General features: G+C 38.5%; 3 protein-coding genes across 5 annotated transcripts; 2 read left to right on the top strand and 1 right to left on the bottom strand.

Moving 5' to 3' along the window:
• Window positions 1-419: 419 nt before the first annotated feature.
• rad50 (RAD50 homolog, double strand break repair protein) lies at window positions 420-17,209 on the top strand. 3 transcript variants are annotated; one of them, XM_058415969.1, is made up of 27 exons: window positions 456-496; window positions 626-713; window positions 988-1,134; window positions 1,967-2,050; window positions 2,142-2,296; window positions 2,662-2,847; window positions 3,031-3,235; window positions 3,967-4,095; window positions 5,019-5,184; window positions 5,987-6,180; window positions 7,060-7,266; window positions 7,548-7,730; window positions 7,986-8,143; window positions 8,606-8,781; window positions 8,969-9,206; window positions 9,459-9,648; window positions 10,028-10,154; window positions 10,385-10,578; window positions 10,704-10,814; window positions 10,999-11,091; window positions 11,176-11,289; window positions 11,414-11,541; window positions 11,849-12,073; window positions 15,024-15,109; window positions 15,362-15,504; window positions 15,651-15,784; window positions 16,561-17,209. In XM_058415969.1, the coding sequence occupies exons 3-27, from the start codon at window positions 1,006-1,008 to the stop codon at window positions 16,745-16,747; spliced, it is 3,942 nt and encodes a 1,313-aa protein (XP_058271952.1). In that variant the 5' UTR covers window positions 456-496; window positions 626-713; window positions 988-1,005; the 3' UTR covers window positions 16,748-17,209. The 3 variants fall into 3 exon arrangements, with proteins under 3 accessions (XP_058271953.1, XP_058271952.1, XP_058271955.1); XM_058415970.1 differs by lacking the exon at window positions 626-713 and having other exon boundaries at window positions 420-496; XM_058415972.1 differs by lacking the exon at window positions 456-496 and having other exon boundaries at window positions 688-814.
• A 151-nt stretch (window positions 17,210-17,360) lies between these two features.
• il13 (interleukin 13) lies at window positions 17,361-19,727 on the top strand. The gene is made up of 4 exons (XM_058415973.1): window positions 17,361-17,917; window positions 18,002-18,058; window positions 18,173-18,286; window positions 18,434-19,727. Exons 1-4 carry the CDS (start codon window positions 17,801-17,803, stop codon window positions 18,530-18,532), a joined length of 387 nt encoding a protein of 128 aa, XP_058271956.1. The 5' UTR covers window positions 17,361-17,800; the 3' UTR covers window positions 18,533-19,727.
• A 3,020-nt stretch (window positions 19,728-22,747) lies between these two features.
• LOC131369344 (POU domain, class 4, transcription factor 3-like) lies at window positions 22,748-24,820 on the bottom strand. Its single transcript, XM_058415938.1, has 2 exons — window positions 24,604-24,820; window positions 22,748-24,289 (listed from the first exon to the last, which is right to left on the bottom strand). The coding sequence occupies exons 1-2, from the start codon at window positions 24,715-24,717 to the stop codon at window positions 23,402-23,404; spliced, it is 1,002 nt and encodes a 333-aa protein (XP_058271921.1). The 5' UTR covers window positions 24,718-24,820; the 3' UTR covers window positions 22,748-23,401.
• Between the last annotated feature and the right edge of the window lie 1,752 nt (window positions 24,821-26,572).

The following is a 26,572-nucleotide window of genomic DNA, read 5'->3' on the forward strand; positions in this document are numbered from 1 at the left end:
ATAAAATAAAATAAAATAAAATAAAATAAAATAAATAATACATAGACATATTTTTAAAAAAAATATCACATTTAAAAGCTCACACTTTGGTTTGGACTCTCTGCAGTGTGGAATAGTAATCATAGTTTTAAATAACAGTATTTTTTTTTATTATTATTATTGTTTATTAACTCTCATTCACAACTCTACTTACAGAACAGAACCAGCACATGGAGCAAAACAGCACAGAAGTTTGGTATTTTGGAAAAACTTATTCTATCAATGGCGTTTTCTCTGAACTCGCCCCAACTATTAACATTCTTTGGGGTTACCGGAAGTAGTTTAATCCTTTAATTCTCTCAGTCGAACTGCATGATGGTCGTTGTAGTCCACTGTAAAAAATAAAACACAATTAAAAAATCCACTTTATGGTTGTAGTCGTTTGGCGCGCATGCGCTCTTCGTGCGGAAGTACGTCACACGCGGGAAAAAGACAGTTCTGTGGTGTAGAGTTTGCCGTAAGTGACTGTGAAGGCGAATATATATATATATATATATTTAAATGGAATTTGGCTGTTATGTCACTTCAACTTTAATAAATATCACGGAAATTAAAACAGATCCGTTTTATTGTGGTCATATTGCAGAGTGTCGCTTGTAATCAGTGTTGCTCTGCTGAAGCTAATCAGCTAGCTGTAAACAGTCAATACACACGAGACGTCTTCTGACAGTCAGGTTAATAACTCACTATTACCCCAGTTACTGTTACCCCACTACTAACTCACTACTAACCCATTACTGACCCACTACTAACTGGTTCTTCAGCATTGTCAAGAGTGAGTTTAAATATGAACTGGTTTGAAGGGTTACCAGGTTTCAGCAGTATTGTCATTAGCTTCAGCTTCCTTATGTTTTTTAATTGTGGTGCATTAATACTGTTGATGTTAACTATATTAAGCTTTCATATTTTTCTCCTTTTTTAACATTTTACTGCTTCAACTGCTTACAGACAGCACGCTGAGTCAAGATGTCAAAAATTGAGAAGATGAGCATCCTTGGAGTGAGGAGTTTTGGAGTTGAGGACAAAGACAAGCAGATAATTACATTCTTCAGTCCACTGACAGTTCTGGTGGGACCGAATGGAGCCGGGAAAACGGTCTGTTTTTATACCTGGGTGTGGGATATTATTTCTGCACATTCAGCATGATTGTTAGGATTACAGGATTCCCCCCAGAACAGAGGGGTGAATACGTACACAAACAGTATTTTTTTTGGTGAAATGACAAATTTAGGAGCATACTGGTTTGCAATTAAAAAAATAAAAATACTGTCTGGAACAAACTGTATCTTTTCTAATCCAGATCAGTATGATGACTTAACAGGGGTGAATACTTTTGGAAGGCGCTGTGTAATTATTTCTGTTTAGATTATACACGGATCAGGCGTAACATTATGAGAAGTGAGAGGTGAAGTGAATAACACTGATTATCTCCTCAACATGGCACCTGTTATTTAGGGCTAAATTGTGATGGCTAGAGGGCTGGATCAGAGCATCTCCAAAACTGCAGCTCTTGTGGGGTGTTCCTGGCCTGCAGTGGTCAGTTTCTATCAAAAGTTGTCCAAGGAAGGAACAGTGGGGAACCAGAGACAGGGTCATGGGCGGTCGAGGCTCATTGATGCACGTGGGGAGCGAAGGCTGGCCTGTGTGATCCGATCCAACAGACGAGCTACTGTTGCTCAAATTGCTGAAGAAGTTAATGCTGGTTCTGATAGAAAGGTGTCAGATTACACAGTGCATAACGGGTCAGGGCTGATTTGGCAGCACAAGGGAGACCAACACAATATAAGGCATGTGGTCATAATGTTATGCCTGGTTGGCATAACATTGTCTCTTGAAAAGTTTGCTTTAGTAGATGAACTCCTATCCAACAGCATAATCATTCAGCACTTTCATGGGTTATAGAACAATGTTTTATCTTTCTTTTTAGACTATTATCGAGTGTCTTAAATATGTCACCTCGGGAGATTTTCCACCTGGAAGTAAAGGAAATACATTTGTACATGATCCAAAGGTAGGTGTTGTTTTTTATGGTATTTGTATTTGACATTAGTAGTTTATATATATTAGTTTTATATATAATATATATTACTACATTTTCTCAGGATGCCCATGAAACAGATGTACGTGCCCAGATACGGCTGCAGTTCAGAGATGTTAACGGGGAGCCCGTAGCTGTACAGCGTTCCATGCAGAGCACACAGAAGGGCAAAAAAGCACCCGAGTTCAAAACCCTTGAAGGAGTCATCACCAGAATAAAGTGGGTTTTAATAATCCCCATATATATTTCTTCTGTTTAACATTTGGGCTGAAAAAAAGGTCTGAAATCATTACACCATCAACACTAACATAAAATTCCGTCATACTGACATAACAAAATTCAGTTTTGAAGCGTATCTATGCAACTGAATTTTGCATTATCTCATGTAACTAAAAACAATGAAACTAATGAGACTTGATTTGAGATTAGAAGCATAGATTTGTAGCTTAACTGCTCATAGAAAAGTCTTGCAGAAGGGTTTAAAGACTCTTACGGGAACAGTAACTATATTAGAGTAGCAGGGCCAGTGTTTGCAGGTTAACCTGTAGTATTTACTGAAGATGGATGAATGCTTTTCTCCACAGGCATGGAGAAAAAGTGAGTCTGAGCTCAAAATGCGCTGAGATAGACCGTGAGATGATCTCAGCTCTGGGCGTTTCGAAGGCAGTGCTCAACCATGTCATCTTCTGCCACCAAGAGGAGTCTAATTGGCCTCTCAGTGAAGGAAAAGCCCTCAAGCAGAAATTTGATGAGATTTTCTCAGCAACAAGGTATATTATCCTGCTCTGGCACAGCGTGTGGCCCTGTGTTTGTTTACAGTCCTGATACTTCTCCAGGTTCTTTAAGTGACATATAATACCTTTTGTCAATCTTATAATAACACGTTTATGTCACAGAGCACGGCTAATTTCAGTGATAAAAACCTTTATTTGTTAAAAATAATTCTTTCATAGGTACATCAAGGTGCTGGAAACCCTTCGTCAGTTAAGGCTGAAGCAGACCAACACAGTCAAATCTTGTCAAATGGAGTTGAAATATCTTAAGCAGAATAAAGAAAAGGCTCAGGAGATCAAGGAACAGTTGTCCACTAAAGAAGCCCAGCTTGCAGCCTCTAAAGAAAGTATACAGCGCATTGAGAACCAAATTGACCCCATGGAGGTAAGACAGAGCTGAACTGAGGGTGTGATGGATATGAGTTTTGTTTACAATTGTAATAGATTACATGATGTAAAATCACTTCCTGGTTATTCTAAAGTTTTCTCCATAACGCATGGAAATGGGCCCTCTGGCCAGTTTAAACCTGCTGAGTCATGCAGTTTTTCATTAAGCCAATCTTGTGAGCAATGCAGTGCATAAACTGATGCAGATCCAGGTCTAGAGCATCAATTAAAGTTCATGTCCAATATCAGAATGTGGAATTTGACCATGGCTTGGCTGTTGGTTTGAGTATTTCTGAATTTGCTGATCTCTTGATTTTTCCATACAACAGTCTGTAGAGTTTACTACAAAGAACCTGGGAAATGCTTTTCTTCTCACCACTGTTTACCACAGAGTGGTTATTTGTGTGATTTTAGTCTTCCTGTCAGCAGAAACCAGTCTGGCTGTTCTCCTTTGATCTGAAGGCTCTACTGGCCACAGGATGGACACTGGATTCTTTTTTTTTTTTTTCCCCCTCAATAGACTGTTGTATGTGCAAATCTCAGGAGCTCAACAGTTTCTGAAATACCTAAACCTGCCCATTTGGTGCCAACATCCAAGCTCTTGACCTGGATCTCTATGATTGGATAATTGCATGACTGACTGTTAGCAAAGTGGCTGATGAGTGTATGTGTATTAGTATGTGACTTTGTCCTTCCCCAACAAAATGTCTACTTCCTTTGTATTTGTAGAATCGGTTGAATGACATCGATGACAATCTAGGCAAAGTCATGAAACTGGATAATGATATCAAGGCTCTGGACAGCAGGAAGAAACAGATGGAAGATGACAATCATGAATTAGAGGAGAAGATGGAGCAGGTAACATCAAATTATTTATCCAAAAATGACATGATCTACAGTGTAACCTCAGCATCCATCCTTGAAGTGAGAGCTGCTCAGTAGGTCAGATGTAGAGGGAGATAGATGCCTCTAAATGTCAGCAACAGGAAATTAATCTTCGTTAATGTTTCTGTGGTGACATGGAAACGTTTTGCAGCTAGCTTAGTTATACATTAGTCATTAATCAGTCATGACATACAGCAAATCACTAGTGTTGATACAAGTATGCAAAATGTTTCTGGGATTTACTCTTCATTCCAAAACAAAGAGTAAAATTAGAAAAAGGAACTACTGACATTGCTAGAGCTATACTGTTATATGCAGCATAGATAGTTACTGCAGTTTCTATTGTAGAGGATGGATAAATGACTACAAGATACAGTTATTAGGATACATATATCATTTGTTTATTTCTTTGGGACATTTGTATATCGGGTAAAAAGTGTTCTTGGCTAGTGTATTATATACGACTGCAGGAAAGTGGAATTCCAGGTTATTACAATCTAATCATATAGTTTATGATAAGCCTGTGATGAAAAGTAAAACTGGTACAGCTTCACAAAATGTTAATAAGAAAGTGTTTTGAGGTTGGACCGGTCAGAAATTCAGTGCAGTATGTTTGCCGGGTCATATGTTTCGGTACACTGGAAACCAAAAAGCTTTTCTTATTCTCACTAAAGTAATGTCTGCAATTGTTTATTGTTGTAGCGTTTTTAAGTCTGCTGAATAAATAAAAAGAGTAATTTGATCTAGATTAAAATTGTCTACAATATATTTGATTTAGATTACAGTTTTTAAAGAATATAATTTTTCCATTATCTCAACAAAGGACATACAATTACTGTTTTCACTCTCAGCAACATATATATTTTAAACTAGCTTTTGGTCTTGGGCACTTGTAGGTGTTTCAGGGTTCAGATGAGCAGCTGCAGGAGATGTACGAGAATCACCAGCTCACAGTCAAGAAGAAAGAGAAGAGACTCACAGAATGTCAGCGTGAACTGGAGAGGGCAGGTCGCGAGTGCCAGAGGATGAACTATACCAAGTCAGACCTACTCATTGAACAGGGTATGTAATAACGTTCTCCTCTTAGCGACTGTAGGGTTCTGCAGATCTTTTTAACGAGTGCAGTTAAATATCATTAATCATTTTGTGTGTATATATGTATATAAAATGTGTATATATATAGGCTTCTACTTCTTTCGGTTTTTCCCTTCAGGGGTGGCCACAGCGAATCATCTCTCTCCACCTATCCCTATCTTCTGCATCCTCAACACTTGCGCCCACTAGCTTCATATCCTCATTTATTACATCCATATACATCCTCTTTGGCCTTCCTCTTTGCCTCCTGCCTGGCAGCTCCATGTCCAACATTCTCCTACCAATATACTCACTCTCCCTCCTCTGAACATGTCCAAACCATCTTAATCTGGCCTCCCTAACTTCGTCCCCCAAACGTCCAACATGAGCCATCCCTCTGATGTACCCGTTCCTAATCCTGTCCAACCGTGTCACTCCCAAAGAGAACCTCAGCATCTTCAGCTCTGCTACCTCCAGCTCTGACTCCTGTCTCTTCCTCAGTGACTCTGTCTCTAAACCATACAACCTGGCCGGTCTCACCGCCGTCTTGTACATGTATATGGAAGGCTACTTAAATTAATTAAATGTGTGTTCACTAAGTATATCAATAAATTCTAATAAAGTCTAGGTGAGATATAAAACCTAGAGAACATTTCATTTTATGAAGAAATACCAACTGATTGGGATGTTGTGTTCATGTTAGAGAACCATTAAAATAAACTTTAATTGTTGTTGGTCACCTGAACTCTATTCAACTCTCATGAATATTGTGTTTGTCTGCTCATGGAAGGTCGCCTGCAGATGGAAGCAGACAAGCAGGCGTTGCATATAAAGAATCGGGATGCTGAGGTGAAGTCTTTAGCTTCTTACCTGGAAATGGAAGGATATGACAGAGCTCCTTTCAGTGAGCGGCAGCTCCAGAGCTTCCATAAACAAGTTGGAGAGAGACAGAATCAAGAGGCCGAGGCGCTCAGCAGGGTTATGGTAAACATTTCTTAATACATCATACTGTTTTCTTTATAATTGTTACTTTTTTAGAGTATGATTTTCTGCATCACCAAGGCCATTGAGACTGAAGCTGTGTATGCTGTAACTGTATTAATAAATGGCAATAAGTTGTTTTTATACCTTTAGCAGAAAAGCTCTGCAATATAAAAAGCCGTGTCAGGGACCAAGGGGTGAGAGTAGAGTTCAGGGGTGAGAGTAGAGTTCATGGCTGAATCATTCTAGCGAAGGTTTATATGGATATATTTACAACTAAATTTTAATTTCATGGTCAAATCTCTATCTTGGTAAAATGCTATATGCAGTAAATAATAATGAAGAGGAATAAAGTTCCACTTAAAATGTTATTGGTAATGAGCAATAACAAGTGGATTTCTGCTGCAGGATTCTACAACAAAAACAAATTGTTGAATATTTGTGCAAAATCTGATTATTGGAAACATCTGCTTTTATGTTGTGTCTAAGAATGGGAAATGAATATGAATGTGCATGCTGTTTAACTTTTACGTTCATTCCAGATTTAACTGCAGGACACATGACCATGATTCATCTTGACCATGATCAAGTCTTGAGGGTCATACCTAATGAGATTTATGATTTTTGACCCCTTGCTTTAGAGATACAGGAGAAAACTGAATATTTGAATTGTTTTGTATGTTTTTTTGTTTGTTTGTGTTTGTTTGTTCGATAAAGCAACAGTCAGACATGGCATTCACTATGTTTGCTTTTGGTTGAGGGTACTTTCATGTCACACAGTCTTCATCTAGGTAAACTTTGACCTGTGGAAAAAATAGTGTGTTTCTAGTATGAACTATAATTTTAGGTTCTCACCGTGTAAATGGCTAAACTCTGTTCAAGGTTGACCTGCAGGAGAAGGAAAAACAGAAACAGCAAAACATCGATGAGATCCGTGATAAGAAGACGGGCTTGGAGAGGACCATCGAGCTGAAGAAGGACATACAGGTCAAGAAGCAGCAAGAACTTAAAAACATCAAGTCTGAATTACAAAGACTGGAAGGTTCCTCATCCAGACTTCAGGAGCTAGAGACTGAGCTCACAAAAGCAGTAAGTGTTCATCCAGGTTTATTGTGTACTTCTGTGGAAAATTCACTACCAGGACACTTATCAGTTGGTTATTAAATATAAATACCTTAAAATAATAAGAATAAAATGCTACTCAGAAATTCCAGCTAGATCAAAATGTATTAAAATAAAAACACCTAACACTATCCCACTTGTCTAACTTGGTGGAGTACCGTATAGTAACACTGCAGCTACACACAAACACCACAGTGTGTGTCTGTGTGTGTAACATTATGGTTATATATAGTTATACCTGTGCGTAGGAGCGAGAGCTGGAGAAAGCTGTGCAGGATTCCACTGTGGACCATCTGAAGATGGAGGTGCAGGAGCTACAGAGAGAAAAGCTGGAATTGGACCAAGCTCAGCGCAAACTCGATCAGGAAATGGAAACCCTCAACACGCACACCACAGCACGCACACAAATGGACATGCTGAAGAAAGATAAAGTGAGTTTCACAAATTTACCTTAATCTAATTAATCACTGTCAGTATTCTACACTTTTCATTACATACAGTAGATGACAGACATTCACACACATACATTCGTATTTGGACATTTATTATTAAACCGACTAACTGCCGAATAGTTAGAAAAGATGTTAGAAAACAAAAGTATTAATAAGACTGAAATAACAAATATAATTTATTTTTGCTTGTTAAATATAGATGTGAAATATTTGTATTTCAACTGTGGCATTTAGACTGATAAAGATGATCAAGTAAGGAAGATCAAGTCCAGGCACAATGAAGACCTGGTTTCTCTGTTGGGCCACTTCCCTAACAAGAGAGAGCTTGAGGACTGGATTTATAGCAAATCTAGAGAGATCAACTCCATCAGAGAGAAGCTGAGCAAACTCAAGTGAGTCTCAAGTACAAATCCATGCCCTTAAGCAGTCATCTATACTGTAGTAGTGAATAAACGTTTCATTCTTTTTGAATTTTGGAATAAAATAATAATAATGGTTTTGATAATTGTGCTTAATAATAATGTTTCATTATAAACTCACCGATTACCTAAAGACACAGCCTGGTGACATCGATTTATCTCAAAACGTATCTTATGAGGATGTAAGGTTGGGGGGAAATGATCTGTGCATAACCAGAAGCTGGACCTTTAAAACATTCTTGAATCTCAGATTTCTTTTGGAGAAACACAGGTCTATTATTGTACAGTATAATTGGTTTCTGAGATTAGCCTTTGGAATGAGAGGTTTATCTTTGTCTGGAGAATACTTCAGTGTTTTCCCATTGGCCTCATTTTAACACACCTGACTCCATTCTATGATCATTTCTCCAATTCTGTCTGTCTGTAATGTGTTAGTAAGGAGCTGGCATCCAGAGAGCAAAACAAGAGTCACTGTGCCGCTGAGATTCGACGCAAAGAACAGCAGCTGGCCAATTATGAGGAGAAAATCTTCAATGTGTGTGGTAGCCAGGACTTTGAGTCTGATCTGAGCAAATTGCAGGATGATCTGGAGAAGTGCTTCAAGCAGAGAGGTATGGACATATTTTAAGGGAAACTTGATTCCTTTTACTTGGAAAGTTGTTTTTTTAGTTATCTTTAATTCATAAGGCATCCACAGTAATAATATTTCTTAATTCCGCTATCTTTACCAATCTCTCTATTTCCTGCTGTCTGGATTACGCTCCTCCCTCTCTGTGTTCTTTTTAATTTTCTAATCAGCAATGCTGGCGGGGGCTACAGCCGTGTACACCCAGTTCATCAGCCAGCTGACAGAAGAGGGTGAGCCGTGCTGCCCAGTGTGTCAGCGTGTCTTCCCCTCAGAGACTGAGCTCCAGGATGTCATTAATGACATGCAGTCCAAACTGCGTCTGGTTCCGGACAAGCTGAAAAACACAGAGCAGGACCTGAAGAGGAAGGAGCGCAAGCGTGATGACATGATGTCCCTCAAACCTGTCAGGTCAGTACATTTTCTTTGAGTCATATAAACAGCTGTCTTCTTGCATATTATAACACAGCTCTCGTGGCCCATGTCTTCTTGTTACAAGTGTAATTAATCAACATAGCCTTATCGCTTTATTGATAAGATTAATGCTATTTTGATTCCTCCGCCCCAACTTATAAACTCTTGTATTGACGCTACAGTGATGTTTCATTTATGACAGCCTTTTTTGATGGTTCGTTAAGGTATTTTTTTTATTTTGTTCCACAGACAGACTATTGCAGAGCTGCATGAGAAGGATCTCCCTGAGTTAAGGAATAAACTGCAGAGTGTGAACCGTGAAATAGAGAAATTTAAGAGAGAGATTGAGGAGCAGGAGAGTCTGCTGTCTCTTTTAATGTCTGAGGAGGATACAGCCAAAGCCTGTCTACAGGACATTTCCCTCATGGACCGCTACCAGGTCTGAGGTCACTCTGCGATTATAAAATTATTTCAATACGTTATTAAATGCAAAAAAATATCTTGAATTACTCTTCATTTAATTTCACTGGGTTCATTTCAGATTAATAATTATTTGACGTGTACTACTATGTGTTAATGTTGTTTTAATACATCACTGACTGTAGAGTTACCCACTCCAAATTTCACTCTTTGTAGGCATTTAATATATTTAATATTTTAATACAGTGAATGTGTTTTTGTCCCTGAATGTTAGAAGAGTTATAATGGTTAAAATGTTCAGATTACTGCAGACGATGTTTTTATAAACAAAACAGGCCACCAGGTCACTGTTTGTAAAGTAATTGTTATTGTACTGTAACTGAAATGTTGTACCATAGCTGGATCTGAAGGACGTGGAGAGGAAGATAGCACAGCATGCAGCCAAGCTTCAGGGAGTGGACCTGAGCCGCACCATGCAGAACGTCAGCCAAGAGAAACAGGAGGTTCAGCATCGCCTTGATACCAGTATGAACACTGCATTTAACACCAAACACAACCTACGTTATCATGACCCCCAGACTGCATACCCCCCTACCACCCCTCACAATTACCAGTCATTACGTCCTTCTGTCTACTGTAGTGTAATGCAGAGAGCAGTATTTTTAACAGCAATATATAGTTTCTGCTTTCTTTCAAGTGGTATCTTATTCTATATCATTCTGATTTTTTTTTTTTTTTTCTTTTCCTGTGCTCAGTCAGCAGTAAGATGGAGCTAAAACGCAAACTCATTCAGGACCAGCAAGAGCAGATACAGACCCTAAAGAGTAGTGTGAATGAGATCCGTGCTGAAAAACTTCAGATTTCCAGCAACATGCAGAAGCAACAACAGCTGGAAGAGCAGTGTGTGGAGTTTAGTGCTGAAATTCAGGATCTGCACAGAGAAATACGGGTACCGTTTGCACGATAGAGCTAAATTCTCTTACTGTTTCATGAGATACTGTACTGCGTGATAAGGTGAATGTTGAAAGAGGGTGTTAGTTTTGTTTCAATAAACTTACCATGTGTGTGCTGTAGGATGCTAAGGAGCAGGTCTCTCCACTGGCCATCACTTTAGAGAAGCTCCAGCATGAAAAGCAGGATCTGATTGAGCGCAGAAAGCAAAAACAAAGTGAGGGCCAGGAGAAGGTATGTAACTTTTCTGTTCAAAATTCTAAATAAAACGTACAGTAGGTGCGATCAGCCATGCTTGTCTTTTCAGTGTTTTATGCTGGATGTGTCTTCAGGTTTATTCTTTCTTTTTTATGCATTTAAACCATCAGTAGTCATTACATTTCAAATGAATAATAATATTTAATTTCATTTATTATAGATTGATGATATCAAAGAGAAAGTCAAAAGTTTGGCCATATTGGAAAGAGAAATTGGCAAGTACATTGATGAGGGCAGAGATGAATACAAGCAGGTACAACATTCACTTCTCTCATTCTGTTTTCTCTGTTGTCACATTCTTTTACACTTAAATTTTCCATTGATGTTTTTTATTGAGCAAAAAGAGGCAGAACTTCAGGAGATAAATGCTCAGCTGACTGAAGCCGAGAAACAGCGAGAGAAAATCAACAAGGACATGGGCAATATCCGGCAAGATATAGACACTCAGAAGGTAGAGAGACTTTCTCTTCTTTCCTGAAAGACAAGTTAATGCTGATGTGTGTTGTCTTGTATTCTGAGCATGTTTGTGTGGGCTTGTTTTTTTTGGTGGTTCTATGTCTGGTTCTGTGTCTTAGGTCCAAGAGCGCTGGCTTCAGGATAATCTGACCTTGAGAAAGCGTGTGGAGGAGCTAAAGGAGGTTTCCAGGAGAAGAGAGGTCTTACTGAAGGAGATGGGCAACATGCAGGTCATGGAGCTGCGCAAGTAATTAGCTCTTAATATTAAGTTTATTGTGTGGATGTAATCAAAATATTTTAATGATTTTGAACATATGGTGACTCACTTTACCACTGCCTTGTGATGATGCTTAGGTTTCTCACACTTTAACCTAAATAGCTTTTTGGATGGTAAATATAAATGTCTTTTTATGAGCAGCGAGGCAGACGAGGTGATCATTTTGTTTATCAGATTCAGAGGGAAGAAAAATAGGGCCTGCTGGTTCATATAGCAGATTCCAGACTAGTGTTTGCATGTTTTCAAGCATTTCTTGTGTTGTGTTTCGTTTGACCAGTGAGCGACGGGAATTGGAGCGGAAGTTGGAGGACCTGAAGAAGAATCGCAGTTTGGCTGTGGGGCGGCAGAGGGGTTTCGAGGAGGAGATCCTGCATTTTCGCAAGGAACTTCGTGAGGATCAGTACTGCCAGGCCGAGGAGAGATTCCGGGATAAGATGATAGTCATGAGGACCACTGAGCTGGCGAACAAAGACCTAGACATCTACTATAAAGCACTGGACCAGTAAGTGACTGCTGAATAGTCAGTATTATATAACTGAATAGATATTTTAACCACTTGTTACTACACGCTGAATAACAAAGACTATTACTATTAGCCAAGTCTTTAAAAAATATCTTTGCTCATTACCAGGCTGTCTTGCTTTTAACTCTCTTATTTCTTAATCTGAAGAAATGATGGATACAAAACTGGTAACAGCAAGTAAATAATGTGATGTTACTTAAGTCTTGGATATGGGTCTGAATGTGAGGTGACTATGTGTTTTGCTGATAGCTGGTCAGACCAAGCAAATTAAATCTGGGTTTGTAGATTAATCTTTACACTACTGAGTTTCTTGGCAAAAAGTTCTGTTTATAGATAATAGTGATCATATTTAGGGCTGCCGCTATCGATTATTTTAGTAATCGAGTATTCTACCAATTATTCCATTGATTAATCGAGTAATTGGATAAGAAGTACTTTTTCTTTATTAAAGACGAATACTAAATATGCAAGAGAAAATAAGACAGGTCTCTTAAAATGAACAACTAAGTTGTTTCTTATTTACAAAAATGAAAATAAAATCTAAATCTATTTAGTGCATTTAATTAACATTCGAAATGCAAATAGAAATATATAAATAAAAAAAAACTTACTTCAAAAGAAGGTAAAAATAATACAACCTAAAACAAAATAATAATAATAATAATAATACCTAAACATTGCATTTATGTTGTGCAACTCTGCATTTCAGCCTAACTACAGCTCAAGCATTACATAAGCCTTTACTGCCTTCCTGGAAAACTTTGTGGTTTTTGTAAGAGGCAAAATGTGGTACTTGTTACTTACCTGGCTATGTGCCCCAGTTATTCTAATTTCTTCTTAAATATACATATGTCATGCGTCATTGCATGCTGCTTTTGTTAATTTATTAATAATAATTTAATTAATAGATTATTATTATAGATTATTATAGAAATTAATCAATATTAATTATGCGTCATGTGAATTCATTTGTAATTATTTATTTATTTATTTTTTTCATTAAAAAAAAAATCACTAGTCCTTCAATACCTTCTAGGTCATGTGACCCTGTGACCCAAAACGAGTACCAAAATAATTTAATTGGAAACCCCCACGAGGTATACCTTTTGTTGTCCCAAAATATGTCTTCACTTATTTTTATTTGTCGACAGTCCCTAAAATACCACTTCTGAATGTCTAATGTCCGAATATCAAACTAACTTCACCCCTAACTTTCCAACTTAACTTTCAGCCCTAATCATATTAACCAAAAAAAAATGAGTGTATTTGTTTTGCTCTCTTTTGGTTCGTCATCTACGTTTAATATGTGAGTGGTTTGGTGCTTGAGCAGAGAGAACCGTATTTTTGTTTCTTGTAACTCAGAAATGTTACTTGATGCAAAATGCTGTTGCTCCTCAGATAATATCTGCTCACTGCCAGTCACACGGTGGTCTGTTATGTACAGAGGCTGATAACTTATTCATAGCAGACAGTCTTCATTCAATAATTGTATGTTGAAGTACACTAAAGAAAGTATCTGTGTGCATGCATACACACACAGTGGAATATCCCTACAGTAACATGGTTAGTGACACAGAGAGAAATGAATCATCTCTGCCTTCTCAAAAAAAAAAAAAAAAAAAAGAATTCAGATAGCAGATTCACATTACATTATACACGTCAAACACTCATAAACAGCAAAAACGACGAGGTGGGGAAAAAGGACTACTATTATTATATTGAGGAATATGATTATTAACCAATGGTTAATGCCAATTAACCAATTGGTTAATGCCAATTAACCAATTAACTGGATTATTTATATATATATATATATAAAATTGCTACTAGTATTACTAATATTACAGAACTCTTGATTAGGCTCACTTAAAGTCATTAACTGCAAAAGAGAACCTTCAGGGGAAACATTTCTCTAGTCTGCTATCACATTTTACAGATTTCGTCTGATGTGTCATTTATTCCACTCATTTACTCAATACTGATGTCCATTTCACCACTCCCACAACTGTATAAAGTGTGTTCCTGTGGGTTAGAGAGTAGTGGGGTTCTTCGTTCGATGAAAAGAATAAGTGTGGTGATGTTCACTGTTGAAAACGTAGACGTTGGTGAATAATCAGAGAGAATTCACAGCCTTAGATAGAGAGGGTCTGAAATGTGATCAGTTATTTTTGCACACAATCTTCAGGATTAAATGATATAAAATATCATTGAGTATTGTACTTGTGCTGACCTCTGAATTTTCTGTCATGGTTTCACATTTAGAATGAACTTTGACCCTGAGCGTTGGAGTGTTGAGTGTGCTGACTGGTCACAGATCTTATTATTCAAAGGCTTTTCGTCTTTGGTTTTGTTACGATAAGAGATCTTCCTAATCAACCACAAACGCAGAAAAAATATTTGCATTCAGCAGATCACATTTTCTTCCCAACCTCGATCATGCATTACCTTTATTATAGCCCGAGATCAGTATAAAGCACTTAGTTTGAATGCATTTTTTTAAAAAAGTATTTAAGTTTCAGTAAAACTGAAAAGATATAATATGAACATCATATGACGTGGATATGATCTTATTTAGTCAGTTTTGCTTTCTAAACCCATCCCACTCGTGATGATTGCATCGGTCTGCTTTCTCTGCCTCTGTGCGATGGGAAAAGCATGTAGTGAAACTTATTCTGAATTCTTAAACGTAGATCTTAGAAGTCTTAAAAGTAGAATAAAAATAGTATTAGTGCAATATAAGTTTAAAATATATATATATATATAAAATATACTGTATATATACTGTATTCAATGTTGTGTAGAAAGATTTAGACAACTGTGTGTTGTGTCAATGCATTACTCTCATTAATAACACTGAAGTAACACTTGTGTGTGTGGAATAGTTGTCTTTTTAGTCATTTTAAGAGCCTGTGTATTTGCTTTTATACAGAACAATAATGAAGTTTCACAGTATGAAGATGGAAGAGATCAACAAAATCATCCGAGACCTGTGGAGGAGCACGTATCGTGGACAAGGTCTTCTACAAAAATATTACTTCACATGGTGGAATCTATTTCTGATGGATAGGGTTAGCCGTGGTGAAAATCACACCTCATTTTCATGCGATTCATTTGATATATTTGCAACTAACTACATGAACATCACCGTTTCTTGAACCTGAATTCACATGTAATACATTATATGCAAGAAAAAACCCGTTAAAGTAAACATGATCTCCTGTGCACACCATTTTAAACTCTTCTGTATGAATGATTGTCTCGTCTCAGATATAGAATATATAGAGATCCGCTCTGACGTGGATGAAAATGCCTCTGCTGGTTCAAAGAGACGAACGTACAACTACAGAATGGTCATGATCAAAGGAGACACAGCTTTAGACATGCGAGGACGCTGCAGTGCTGGACAGAAGGTGTGTCAGTAATGTTAGTATGTTAATTTAGTAGCAGTCAGTGTCTGTCATGTTTGAAAGCTTATAAAAAGCTAATACGTAGCCTGTTTTGTTATCTAAATGTTAATTTATAAGACCATTTTTTTTTCGTGTGTATAATTGTACAGGTTTTGGCTTCGCTCATCATCCGGCTGGCTTTAGCAGAGACGTTCTGTCTGAACTGTGGAATCCTTGCACTAGATGAACCCACTACCAATCTGGACAGAGAGAACATAGAGTCTTTAGCCCATGCCTTGGTGGAGTAAGTTAACATCACATCATCTGTTGCTTCTTTGGAATATATGAACGGATCTAAAATTTTGGATCAAAATTTGATCTCAGAAAAATCGTAAAACACCACCCTATGTATTTATTGATGGATGAATGGATTTTCCTCCCTAATTTTTTGTCTTGGCTGATTTCAAACAGCCACTCCGTTCTCCCCATCAAACGACAGCAACTAACTAGAGAGGGTGAAGTTTAACATGTGCTTCCTCCAAGATGCATGAAGCCAACCTGCAACTGCACCTTTTCTAGCTACTGGTGAAGATGGTGGAGTGGTGCACACACTGGCCACTCTCTTTTACATACATGAGCTCACAGATGCCCGTGATTCACAAGTGTCTGATACTGACGAGTGTGATTGACAGGAGAGCATATGCCTCTCCCACCCAGTGAGAAGTTTGCTTTCTTGGGACTCCTGCTTAGATGCTTGTGGCGTTGTTGGGATTTGAGCTCGTGATTTTCGTATGATGGGGTGAACGCTTTTATCATGTCATTCAGGAACCGTAAACCTTTTTTTTCTAAGTAAATGAAGCAGATTTGTTTCTAAAGGAGCAAGAAAGCTATATCATGTAAAGTATCCTTTACCAGCCAAATTCCTATACTCTGTGATCTCTTGGACATGAATTATTGCAGTTATGTTTGGATTCAAACCCACGATTTCTCGACGATTAACAGTTGTGTCTCAGGATTGTGCGTACTAATTATTGGCATTATTGTGTTTCTAACATCTGCTGTGTACTTTCTCAATGGCAGAATCATCAAGAGTCGCTCTCGGCAGCGTAACTTCCAGCTGCTCATCATCACCCATGACGAGGACTTTGTGGAGCTTCTGGGTCGCTCCAACTACATGGAGCACTTCTACAGAATCAAAAAGAACCAAGACCAGTACTCAGAGATCTCCAAGTGCAGCATCACCTCTCTAAACAGCTACCTACACTAATACACGTACATCACACCCAGGAATGAAGATTAAGCACTGTGAAGCGCGATACAGGTGAAATCAGGAAACCCTGAAGGATTGTAATCCAAAACAATACGGACTTTGCAACACTTCGGACATAATTATGTTCAGTTTTAGCTTTGAGAAGATGCCTAACTGTTTCGGTTGCTTTCTCTGTTAATACTTTATACCAAAAAACTATTACATAACTCCAGAAGTCTGTAAAGCCTGGATATATCCAGAATAGCTTGATATTTTCATGTGCAGCTCAGTTTTCTTTAAGATTCCTTTTTTTTGTATAAAAGCTGACATTACATACTAGCTGCACAGGCAAGTGTGTGTATATGGCCTGTTTGTCTGTAATGCACTAATTTTGCTAGTATGATAAAACAATTCCGCTTCATCGTTATACGATAACTGTTTGCAAATTTAAAGAAAAGATAAATCTGGATGTTTACTGAATGTGTCGTCCAGTGAGGGTTTTATTTGTTACATACATCAGCTGATATGCAAAAATTATATATATAAAAAAAAAAATGTTATTGCCAATTGTAATAATTAACACTTAGGGTCTCAGAGCAGTGTATTTTGCCTATAGGTATTTCTAATTAATAGTTAGAATCTAATGGAATACTACAAGGAGACTCTTTTTATCCATCCAGCCATCCATCAGTCAATCAGTTGAATTCATTTACCTATTACAATTTATTTGGCTTATCTCTAAAAGAACCCAGTAAGTTCTCACAACCAAACATGGTCAAGGGATTTTTTTAAGCTCTCACAGTTTCCCTTGTTCAGAGAATTTAGAGCATCATCATAAGCAAATCTCCGAACGAATCAACCACGTCTTTATCAAGATTGCTCTGTGTTCTTGATTAACCTATGGGTTTTTTAGTTTCTGCATAAATGCTTACAGTGCAAATAGCTTCCAAGAAAATGTGCATTTATGACCGCCTTTCATGTGTATATATATATTCACTGGAGTATAAGGATTTTAGACTGCAGACGCAACCTGAAGAATCTCTCTGACTCGACTCAACTTTTCAAAACAAGATGAAGGTTATGATTGTGCTTCTGGCGGCTGTTGCGTTTGCCTACGGGTTAGCTCATCCAAATCTAAGGCATATAATAAATGAAGCACATACGTTAACCCAGATGGTAACTCAGATGGTAAAACATTCAGTTTCTTGAGTACTTTTTTAATATCGCAGGAGAGAATTGGAGCCATGTTTAACGTGAATGGTTTGTTTCTAGGAGGGGTGCGAGTCTGTCTTTGTGAAAGATCTTATGAACGGCACAGCGCGCTGTGAGGTGAGACGCACCACACACAGACACATCAGTTTTTTGTGATTTAATCATTTTTTGAGCCTTCCATTTCCTAAAGAATCATTTAAAGATTGCCGACGGGTTCCTTTGTGTTTTTAGGCTCTGTTTTTCTGTCAGGCCGAGAAAGTTCTGACTGAGGTTAAGTTGAATGCAGTTACTTGTAAACCCTCTGTTAATAAACTGATCAGGAACCTGAAGAGCTACAATAATGAGGTACGTATAATTTGTCGTTCATAAGCTTCTCTAAGTCCACTACGTCCTGCAGTGCATTGTGTTTTTAGATGTCAAAATACTACACTGTGTCGATTTAGAATGTATGTGCTTTGGCATAGATTAATGGTTCGGGTTTTTTTCCTCCAGATGAACTGCACAGTCCCAACCAAAGGGAATGAAATAATCATCCGTTCATTCTTAGAGGATCTGAAACAATGTGCAAAAAAGGTCTTCTCCCGCCCTTAGCTTTCTCAATAGCTTCTACTTTAATTTATGAAATTGCATGTTTATATTGGCATTAAGGCTGTATGGGTATTTATTTTTGTATTAATGTTTTCAGCATTGTTATTAAAATAAATGTATTGCAATATACTGGAGTTATTTAAAAAAAAAAAACTTATCAACATTTTATTGGAATAAAAATAAGTTTAAGGATTTTTTTGGACTCCAGCAACTCATTTTCATCAGTGTTTATGAGGTACTTTACAGGTGTCTGATATGACGGCTTGCAAACTATCAGTAGCATAATGACTAATGAGGTGACATTTCAAACAGCATCTTCTGGTAATTGGGCTAAAATGCAGCTGTTGTTTATTTTTAATCTGAAGATTTTCATCTGTGCATGTAATAAAAAAAAATCATTTTAATGTCAACAAATTTATTTTTTTTAATTGTTTCAAGACAATAAATCACCTAAGGGTGCTTTAATTGGCATTTCATGATTAAGCGATGTATTAAACCGTGATGGCGCTATCATGTGACCCAAGTGTCTACAGTAATTTAATGCCTTTACTAAATATATATATATATATATATATATATATCACATTGGTCATCCTCATCTAATGACGTGTCTCACTAGAAGGTTGTTTGCAGGACTGCCTAAAAAACAGATTGTATAAAAGTTTATACCTTTAGGTGACTATGATAAAATCCAGATGATTTGAAAATTTAGTCCAAAATTTATTAGGTAAAAAAGATAATAAATACAAATAATGAAATACACTGAAATCAGGTAACACTTGAATGTGTGTTACAGATGCCTTTGTGCATCTGTGTGTCTATGAAAAATACTTTAATAATTGTGAATGTGGGTGAACGTCCACTTAAAGGGCTGCACATATTATTAATGTGTCTAATAGTTTTGTCTTTCCACACATCAGTAGCCAAAGTGCATAAGTGTTGGTGTATCCATCAAATAAATCTGCCCTTGAGTCGTAAGATTGTGTATACCTTTTGTGTCCCATGTGTCCTTAGAGTAGTGAGAAAATGAATTGGACCGTTTGCTGTCATTTTTATTACATGAATTATTGTAGTTGTGGGAAAATGTTCAAGTTCTGTAAGAGAGCAAGCAGAGAGGTAGAGTTGGAGATGATGGTAATGATGATGATGAGAGACACGTGGCAATCCTCTCTGTTCTGTATGTCTGTGCTCTGGACACAGCTTGTTGTGATGCTTCTGGCACTTTATAAATCATTGAGAGATTGTGTGTTGGCTCAGAGGGGAGTGAATGGGTCTGGTGGGTCAGGTGGGTGTGGCTTTCATCCTCATTCTGTCAGGTTTTTTTTAGATTGTACAGTAATTCTTTATTTTTCTCTTTGGAGTGATTGCATTGAGGTAACAGACATGACAATTAATCTCTATAATAAATTAGTCTGTAAATAAAATCATATAAACAGATTGTAGTTGCAGGCTGATCTCTTGGGTAGTTCATCTTGCGCTTGTCTTGGTCTTCACCATAAGTCTCATAAGACATATAATAAACATAGATTGTGTTATTACTTTTTTTTGGTTATATATAAGACCCCAATTTTTGATGTCATCCAGCACAGCATCATATGCACAAAGTGTTTATCAATAAATCATTTATAAATTGCATTTCTGTTCATTTTGCAATAGATGTCTTATGTTAGAGAGTTCTGTAACTGTTGAAAGCGCAGTGAAGGAAATCCAATCCAGGCTGTAAACTTAATTCTTCAGTCCATCATAAATAATTCAGTAGCACTCACTCACCACCTGTCTACAGACAGACCTCCAGATTAACTTACATTATTTCCTAGAAATGATATAATCCTGTTAAAATACATACAGTTCAGTTCATGGTAATTCATTACAGAACCCACCTTCTATTTAAAATACATTGCTGAATGAACAGAATTACAGTGTTACTGTGTTATTTCACCCCTGAATTGTCTGCCTGTCTGTGTTAACACGTCATCATCAAGGGTGTGGCCACACAGGTGACATGGGGTTGACCGAGCATGCCCTTGAAATATCCTGTGCCACTCCAAATGCCTCCCCAGTGCTTAGTTGAGATAAAAACAGGCATTAATCTCGAACAATCTGTAGGGAAGGTTGATGATGATTATCATAAATAAATATTGTCATTATATGTAATGTATATTTATATATAGTACTGTGCAAAAGTTTTAGGCAGGGGTGAAGAAATGCTGTAAAGTAAGAATGCTTTCAGAAACATACACCGATCAGGCATAACATTATGACCACTGAGAGTCATCATCGTGGCACCTGTTAGTGGGTGGGATATATTAGGCAACAAGTGAACATCTTGTCCTCAAAGTCGATGTGTTAGAAGCAGGAAAAATGGGCAAGAGTAAGGATTTGAGCGAGTTTGATGAAGGGCCAAATTGTGATGGCTAGACCACTGGGTCAGAGCATCTCCAAAACTGCAGCCCTTGTGGGGTGTTCCCGGTCTGCAGTGGTCAGTATCTATCAAAAATATCCTTACGTCCTCCCATGGAGGCCCTACCTTGTAACTTACAGGACTTAAAGGATCTCTTGCTAACATCTTTGGTGCCAGATACCACAGCACACCTTCAGTGGAGTCCATGCCTCGACGGGTCAGGGCTGTTTTTCCAGCAAAAGCAGGACCAACACAATATTAGGCAGGGGGTCATAAAGTTATGCCTGATCGGTGTATATTTTAGTTGTTTATTTTTATCAGTGTACACAATGCCAGGTGAGCAAACAAAAGTAAAATCTAAGTATTTGGTGTGACTTCAAACCACACAATTTACACTTGTACAAAGTCAGGGATTTTGTAGGAATAGAGTCAGGTGTCTGATTAAACAATTATACCAAGCACGTGCTAATCATCAGGCTGATAATTATCCATCATACAGTAACATCAGGGAGGTGTCTGATTGGCCCAAAATTTATTCTGCAGCAGGACATCGACCCCAAACACACCGCTAATATTATTAAGAACTATCTTCAGCGCAGAAAAGAAGCTACCGACCTTCAAAACCTGTGTGCATGTTTACCTAGAAGAATTGATTTGATTTGGATTTTCATTTACTTTCCATTTTGTTAACTGATAAGAAAATAAATAAAGTATTAACACTTGTTTTTATAACCGTTCTTACTTTTCCCACACCTGCCAAAAACTTTCGCACAGTTCTGTATAATTATGTTTTATAACAATTATTTTAAACACGTGCACACCTCTGCTAGGGGTTTAGATTACTGTGATGGACCAAACAGTGTCCACTGTTTACAGATACAACAAAGAGCAAACTAATTAATAAAGACTTATCATGGTAATGACCTCATTTTGGGCAAGTGTGTGTGTGTGTGTGTGTGTGTGTGTATGTACAATAGCTGCTTGTGTGATTTTGTGAAAGACGAAAAACGAGTTAAAAGTCGATAACGAACAAAATGTTGAGTAATTAATCATTCGTACAATAAAGTTTATTTATTTTAAAATAGACCTGCACAGCACTGATATGACATTTTTATGGTTTGCTTCAGATGCATGTTCTAGTAGTAGTAGTAGTAGTAATAATAATAATAATAATAATAATAATAATAATAATAATAATAATAATATGTAAAGAAGAAGAAACCATTTAAATATCATATCAGCATATCGCACTTAATGTGAAGCTCTGCTCATAACTGATTGAAGATTAAAATCAGGAGCTCGTTCTTTTCCATCTTACCTGTGTGTGTGTGTGTGTGTGTGTGTGCGCGCGCGCGCGCGTGTGTGTGTAACACTCTTTATCTGCTTTTATACCAGTCTACTATAAATGTCGCATCGCCATGATTTAATCATTTAAATCGAAGCCATGAAGCAACACAAAGTGATTTTAGATAACAAAATCTCGAAATAAACAATTTGTCCTTTCTGTTTTTATAATAGTGATAAATTACAGAAATGTCCAGTGTGCTGTAAATAATTAGTGAAGATTTATATCAATTGTTACTAAATATTAATGACACCCGTTAATATTATTTTTTAAACATCAGTTATATGAGCTCTAATAATATCTACAATATAATAACAGAATAAAATCCTCTCTCCCTCTTCATGACAGGAAAAACATTAATTTCCTGACCTTGACGTATAATCAGTAGGCCTGTTATTAAATGTTTAGGCATAATTCCTGTCTTCAGGAAACAGAAAGCTGTCACTAAATGAGTATTTTAAGTCTTTAGGATAAAGATGGATGTTATTTCTTTACCGAAATATACGTGGGCACGAGAGCTTAGAAAAAAAAATTCATTTATTAAATATTCAGTCACACATTTCAAGTGAAATCTCAGGATATTTCTCCGAGTCAGTAAAAGTGGCTACGATCACAGCTAAACAATTCAATAGCAGCTTCATTTCTTTTTCTTTTCTTTTTTTTTTTTCTCCGTCGCGCATATTTGCAGAATTTATTTCTTCAGTCCGATCTGTGAGGAAGGAAGTGAACTCCATCAGATATCTAACCAACACTGAATTATATTTATGAGAATGTTTCTGGCATTTTACCATCGGCTCACGTCCAGGTGCATGAACACTTAATAATTACACACACTTCAAGACCTAATGTGCGATAATACTGAAATAAGTGTTAAAGCTACTTTCGCCTTTGAGGCTTCTCCAAAATGAAAAGCGCAATAAAACTGGCATCTTGTTGTTTTAAGAAGAGAAATGCAGAGCTGCATGAAGTGTCCTGTGACATTATTGTGCAAAAATACATTTAGAGAACGAGAAATTTTTTTAAAAAAGTACTCTTTCTGTGTTCCGGTTCCTGCTCAGAAGAACTTGTAGATCCCTGTCACGTGCGTTAAAGTGTTTAGTAGCTCCTGTAAATAAGTGCTGATCGGTCAGTGCGCCGCGGAGTATTTCATCCTCTTCTGTTTCTGTCTCTGGTTACAGAACCAAACTCGGACCACGTTCTTCTTCAGGTCCAGTTTCTCGGCGATGGCAGCGATTTTCTCTGAAGAAGGCCGAGGCTGGATTGCAAAATAGGCCTCGAGTGAGCGCTTCTCCGGCGCCGCGATGGACGTGCGCTTTCGCTTGCGATCTCCGTTACTGTTCAGCAGCAGGTCTGTGCGCGCGCTCGTGTCGCGGTGCGCCGCCTCGGCCTCGTCCAACCACGCCTGTAACACCGGCCGCAGCGCAATCATGTTGTTGTGTGAGAGCGTAAGAGACTCGAACCGGCAGATCGTGCTCTGGCTGAGAGAGCCCACTCCCGGAATTTTGAGGTTGGCTAGTGCCGAACCCACGTCTGCCTGCGTCACGCCGAGTTTGATACGCCGCTGTTTAAAGCGCTCTGCGAAAGCCTCGAGCTCTCGCGGATCTGAGTCTCCATCACAGCCTGGAAGCAGGGTAAGATGTGGTTGGGGGTGCGCGTGTTGGAGACTTGCGTGGCCTGTGGCCTGGTGCAGGTGGCAAGCGACGGCCGGAAGGTGATGCTGGTGCGCTTGCGTGGCCAGAGCCGACGGATCCGGTGCCAAGCCGCCCACGGCGAGCGCAGACGACAGGTGCTCGAGGAGCTCGCCCTCCAGCGTCTGGCTCAGGTGGTGGTGATGATGATGGTGATGATGATGATGGGAAGAAGTGGAAGAGATGGACGTGGAGGAAGTGGACGTGGCGCACACGCCGCCGTTCATGGCGTGGTACGGTGTTGCGTGAGGCTTGGCGAGTTCAGCGGCCGCCAGAGCTTCTGCGCGCGCCAACAAGCTCTCGTCAAATGCGCAGAATATGTTGGCCTGCAAATGACAGTTAAAATAAACGAAGAAACGATGAGAGTGAACGGACCGTGGGCCTCGGGAAGGGGGGGTGAGGGTGACTGGTGCACGCGGGGAAGGGGGGGTGCGGCAAGTCATAAAAATTAATATGAGAGCAGTGGGGTTAGCCTGGAGAGCCATGACAGTGAGCATGAGAGAGAGAGAGAGAGAGAGAGGATTCTGGCAAGTCTGGCAAAAGCAAAAATGCGAGTGAGAAAAACTTCAAACGGGAAGCAACACGCGTGTTTAATTGTTATTGCATTGTAAAGAATATTGAAGTTTCCCGTTACACGTACCTGCGGTGCGGGCAGACACACCCGCCGCATGGCCTCCGGGCTCGAGTGCATGCCGGAGTACTTGGACTCGTGCACCGGCGCGTGCACGGGGAAGTGCTGCTGTTTGCCGTTCATGCCTGTCCGGTTCTCTCCTCGTGCGCTGGCTCTGAGTTCTCCCACTGTACAGCTCTCTCCATCGCCACCTCCTTCCGGTCACCTGTCCCCAACACACACCTGCTCATCGTCTCACCTTACACACTTCAAGCCTGACAATCAAACAGTTAACAGAACGCGCTCTAATAAAAGTAATAAAAGTTAATATAAAAGCAAGTTATTATCAAAACAAATAAACCGAATCAACTAACAGAGCAAAGGAATTACAACTGACCACACGAGAGTGAAACGGAAAAGGGGCAGACAGACAGACAGACAGATAGATAGATAGATAGATAGATAGATAGATAGATAGATAGATAGATAGATAGATAGATAGATAGATAGATAGATAGATATCTGATTTAAAGTGTAAAGAACACTAAACATTAATCATCTGAAATTATTTTCCTCCTTACAAATGTAATGAATTCATTTCCACACACATTTACCAAAATACTGAACACACACGTGACTAAATTAATACATTAACACTTAGTTAAAAAATTACCAGTTAGTTAAAAATGTCTTTATCAACCTTCATGTATGAACTTGTGCTTTGCGGTTTGACCTCGTCTGACCTTCATACAGGATTACTGATGGTGTTTTCTCTCTGTATTGTTCAGAGTGTCTGAGTGAAGTGAAGACTTCATTTCTGCCAACCTGAAATGAACACAGGAACACAGTGTGACAGAGTGACGCAACCGAACCGAGGTTTGGGGTAAATGTTAATGCAGTTTTGAGCAGGATGCTCGCTCTTGTTCTTTCTGTAAAACAGCTCGATGTGTAGAAAGTGGAGCTCGGCACTGTCACGGCTGCTCCACCTGATCCTGTCCACCTCTTCTGTCCTAACACACACTCAATTATTCACCAGCTCTGTGGCAGGCATCCATTACCTCATTGGCATTTTCTTATTCATTGTGGAGATTGACATGGTCTTCCTCGCCAAACAATGAAGTTATCTGCAACAAGCCAACTATGCCATGATGTACACCATCCAATTTATGATACAGTTTTTATGATGAAGCCGTGCCCGCTTTCCTCTCTAGATAACGTTTCAACACATAAATATTTCAAAAGCAGAACCTAAAATGGCTCATTCATCGCTCAGCCTTTCATCTTGATTTGCAGCGACACGGTTTCTACAGGGCCTGGTTCTAACTCATCCCTCCAAATCCTCCCTCACATACAGTATACATCTATAGAAGTGGAATAAACGATTTGCTTAAAAAACATTTTCAGCAAAATGAATTACGATAAATTGTCAGTGTATCAGTTACTTCAGTTATACTTAAATATATTTCAGCAGGATGCAACACACTACAGGAAGGCCAGATGATTGATTAAGTACAGCCCTATTAAAAAATGGTGCTTATATATGTAGAATATTCAGATTAATATGTTACCCAGCTGCTGAGGGGTTAACTCTAAGTGAGAAAATGCTAGGGTTTTGACAGGAAGAGCATCCAGCATAAAACCTGAGCCAAATCAAAAATATGTCGGTCAGATGATGCGCTGTGACCCTGAACAGGGAGCAGCCAAGGGATGACCACAACAACAGCATTAGAATCAGTGTTACATATTTTATCAAATGTCATACAAATAAGTGAATAAATCTTACATGAAAATCGAAATATAGAGCTCTGTGATCATCTGAATTATTATCTCCTGCATTCATCAGGGGATGCTTTTCAGGAATTTCAGATGTAATAACATGGTGTAGATATTAGCCGATATCTGTTGGTGATTTGTTTCGTTGATATGGATCAGGAGTCTGCCGTGTGTTTGATGTGTTTCAGCTTTGCCGCACAGAGAAGTCCCTGTTTTCTTTCATTAT

This window comes from Hemibagrus wyckioides, linkage group LG18 (assembly GCF_019097595.1).
Source record: "Hemibagrus wyckioides isolate EC202008001 linkage group LG18, SWU_Hwy_1.0, whole genome shotgun sequence".
Taxonomy (NCBI): domain Eukaryota; kingdom Metazoa; phylum Chordata; class Actinopteri; order Siluriformes; family Bagridae; genus Hemibagrus; species Hemibagrus wyckioides.

Coding starts and splice junctions, on each gene's coding strand:
- rad50 (XM_058415970.1), top strand. CDS start 1,006: ATGTCAAAAATTGAGAAGATGAGCATCCTTGGAGTGAGGAGTTTTGGA. Junction 4,096..5,018: donor TAGAGGAGAAGATGGAGCAG/GTAACATCAAAT, acceptor GGGCACTTGTAG/GTGTTTCAGGGTTCAGATGA. Junction 8,144..8,605: donor GAGAAGCTGAGCAAACTCAA/GTGAGTCTCAAG, acceptor GTAATGTGTTAG/TAAGGAGCTGGCATCCAGAG.
- il13 (XM_058415973.1), top strand. CDS start 17,801: ATGAAGGTTATGATTGTGCTTCTGGCGGCTGTTGCGTTTGCCTACGGG. Junction 18,059..18,172: donor ACGGCACAGCGCGCTGTGAG/GTGAGACGCACC, acceptor TTGTGTTTTTAG/GCTCTGTTTTTCTGTCAGGC. Junction 18,287..18,433: donor TGAAGAGCTACAATAATGAG/GTACGTATAATT, acceptor TTTTTCCTCCAG/ATGAACTGCACAGTCCCAAC.
- LOC131369344 (XM_058415938.1), bottom strand. CDS start 24,717: ATGAACGGCAAACAGCAGCACTTCCCCGTGCACGCGCCGGTGCACGAG. Junction 24,290..24,603: donor TGTGTCTGCCCGCACCGCAG/GTACGTGTAACG, acceptor TGTCATTTGCAG/GCCAACATATTCTGCGCATT.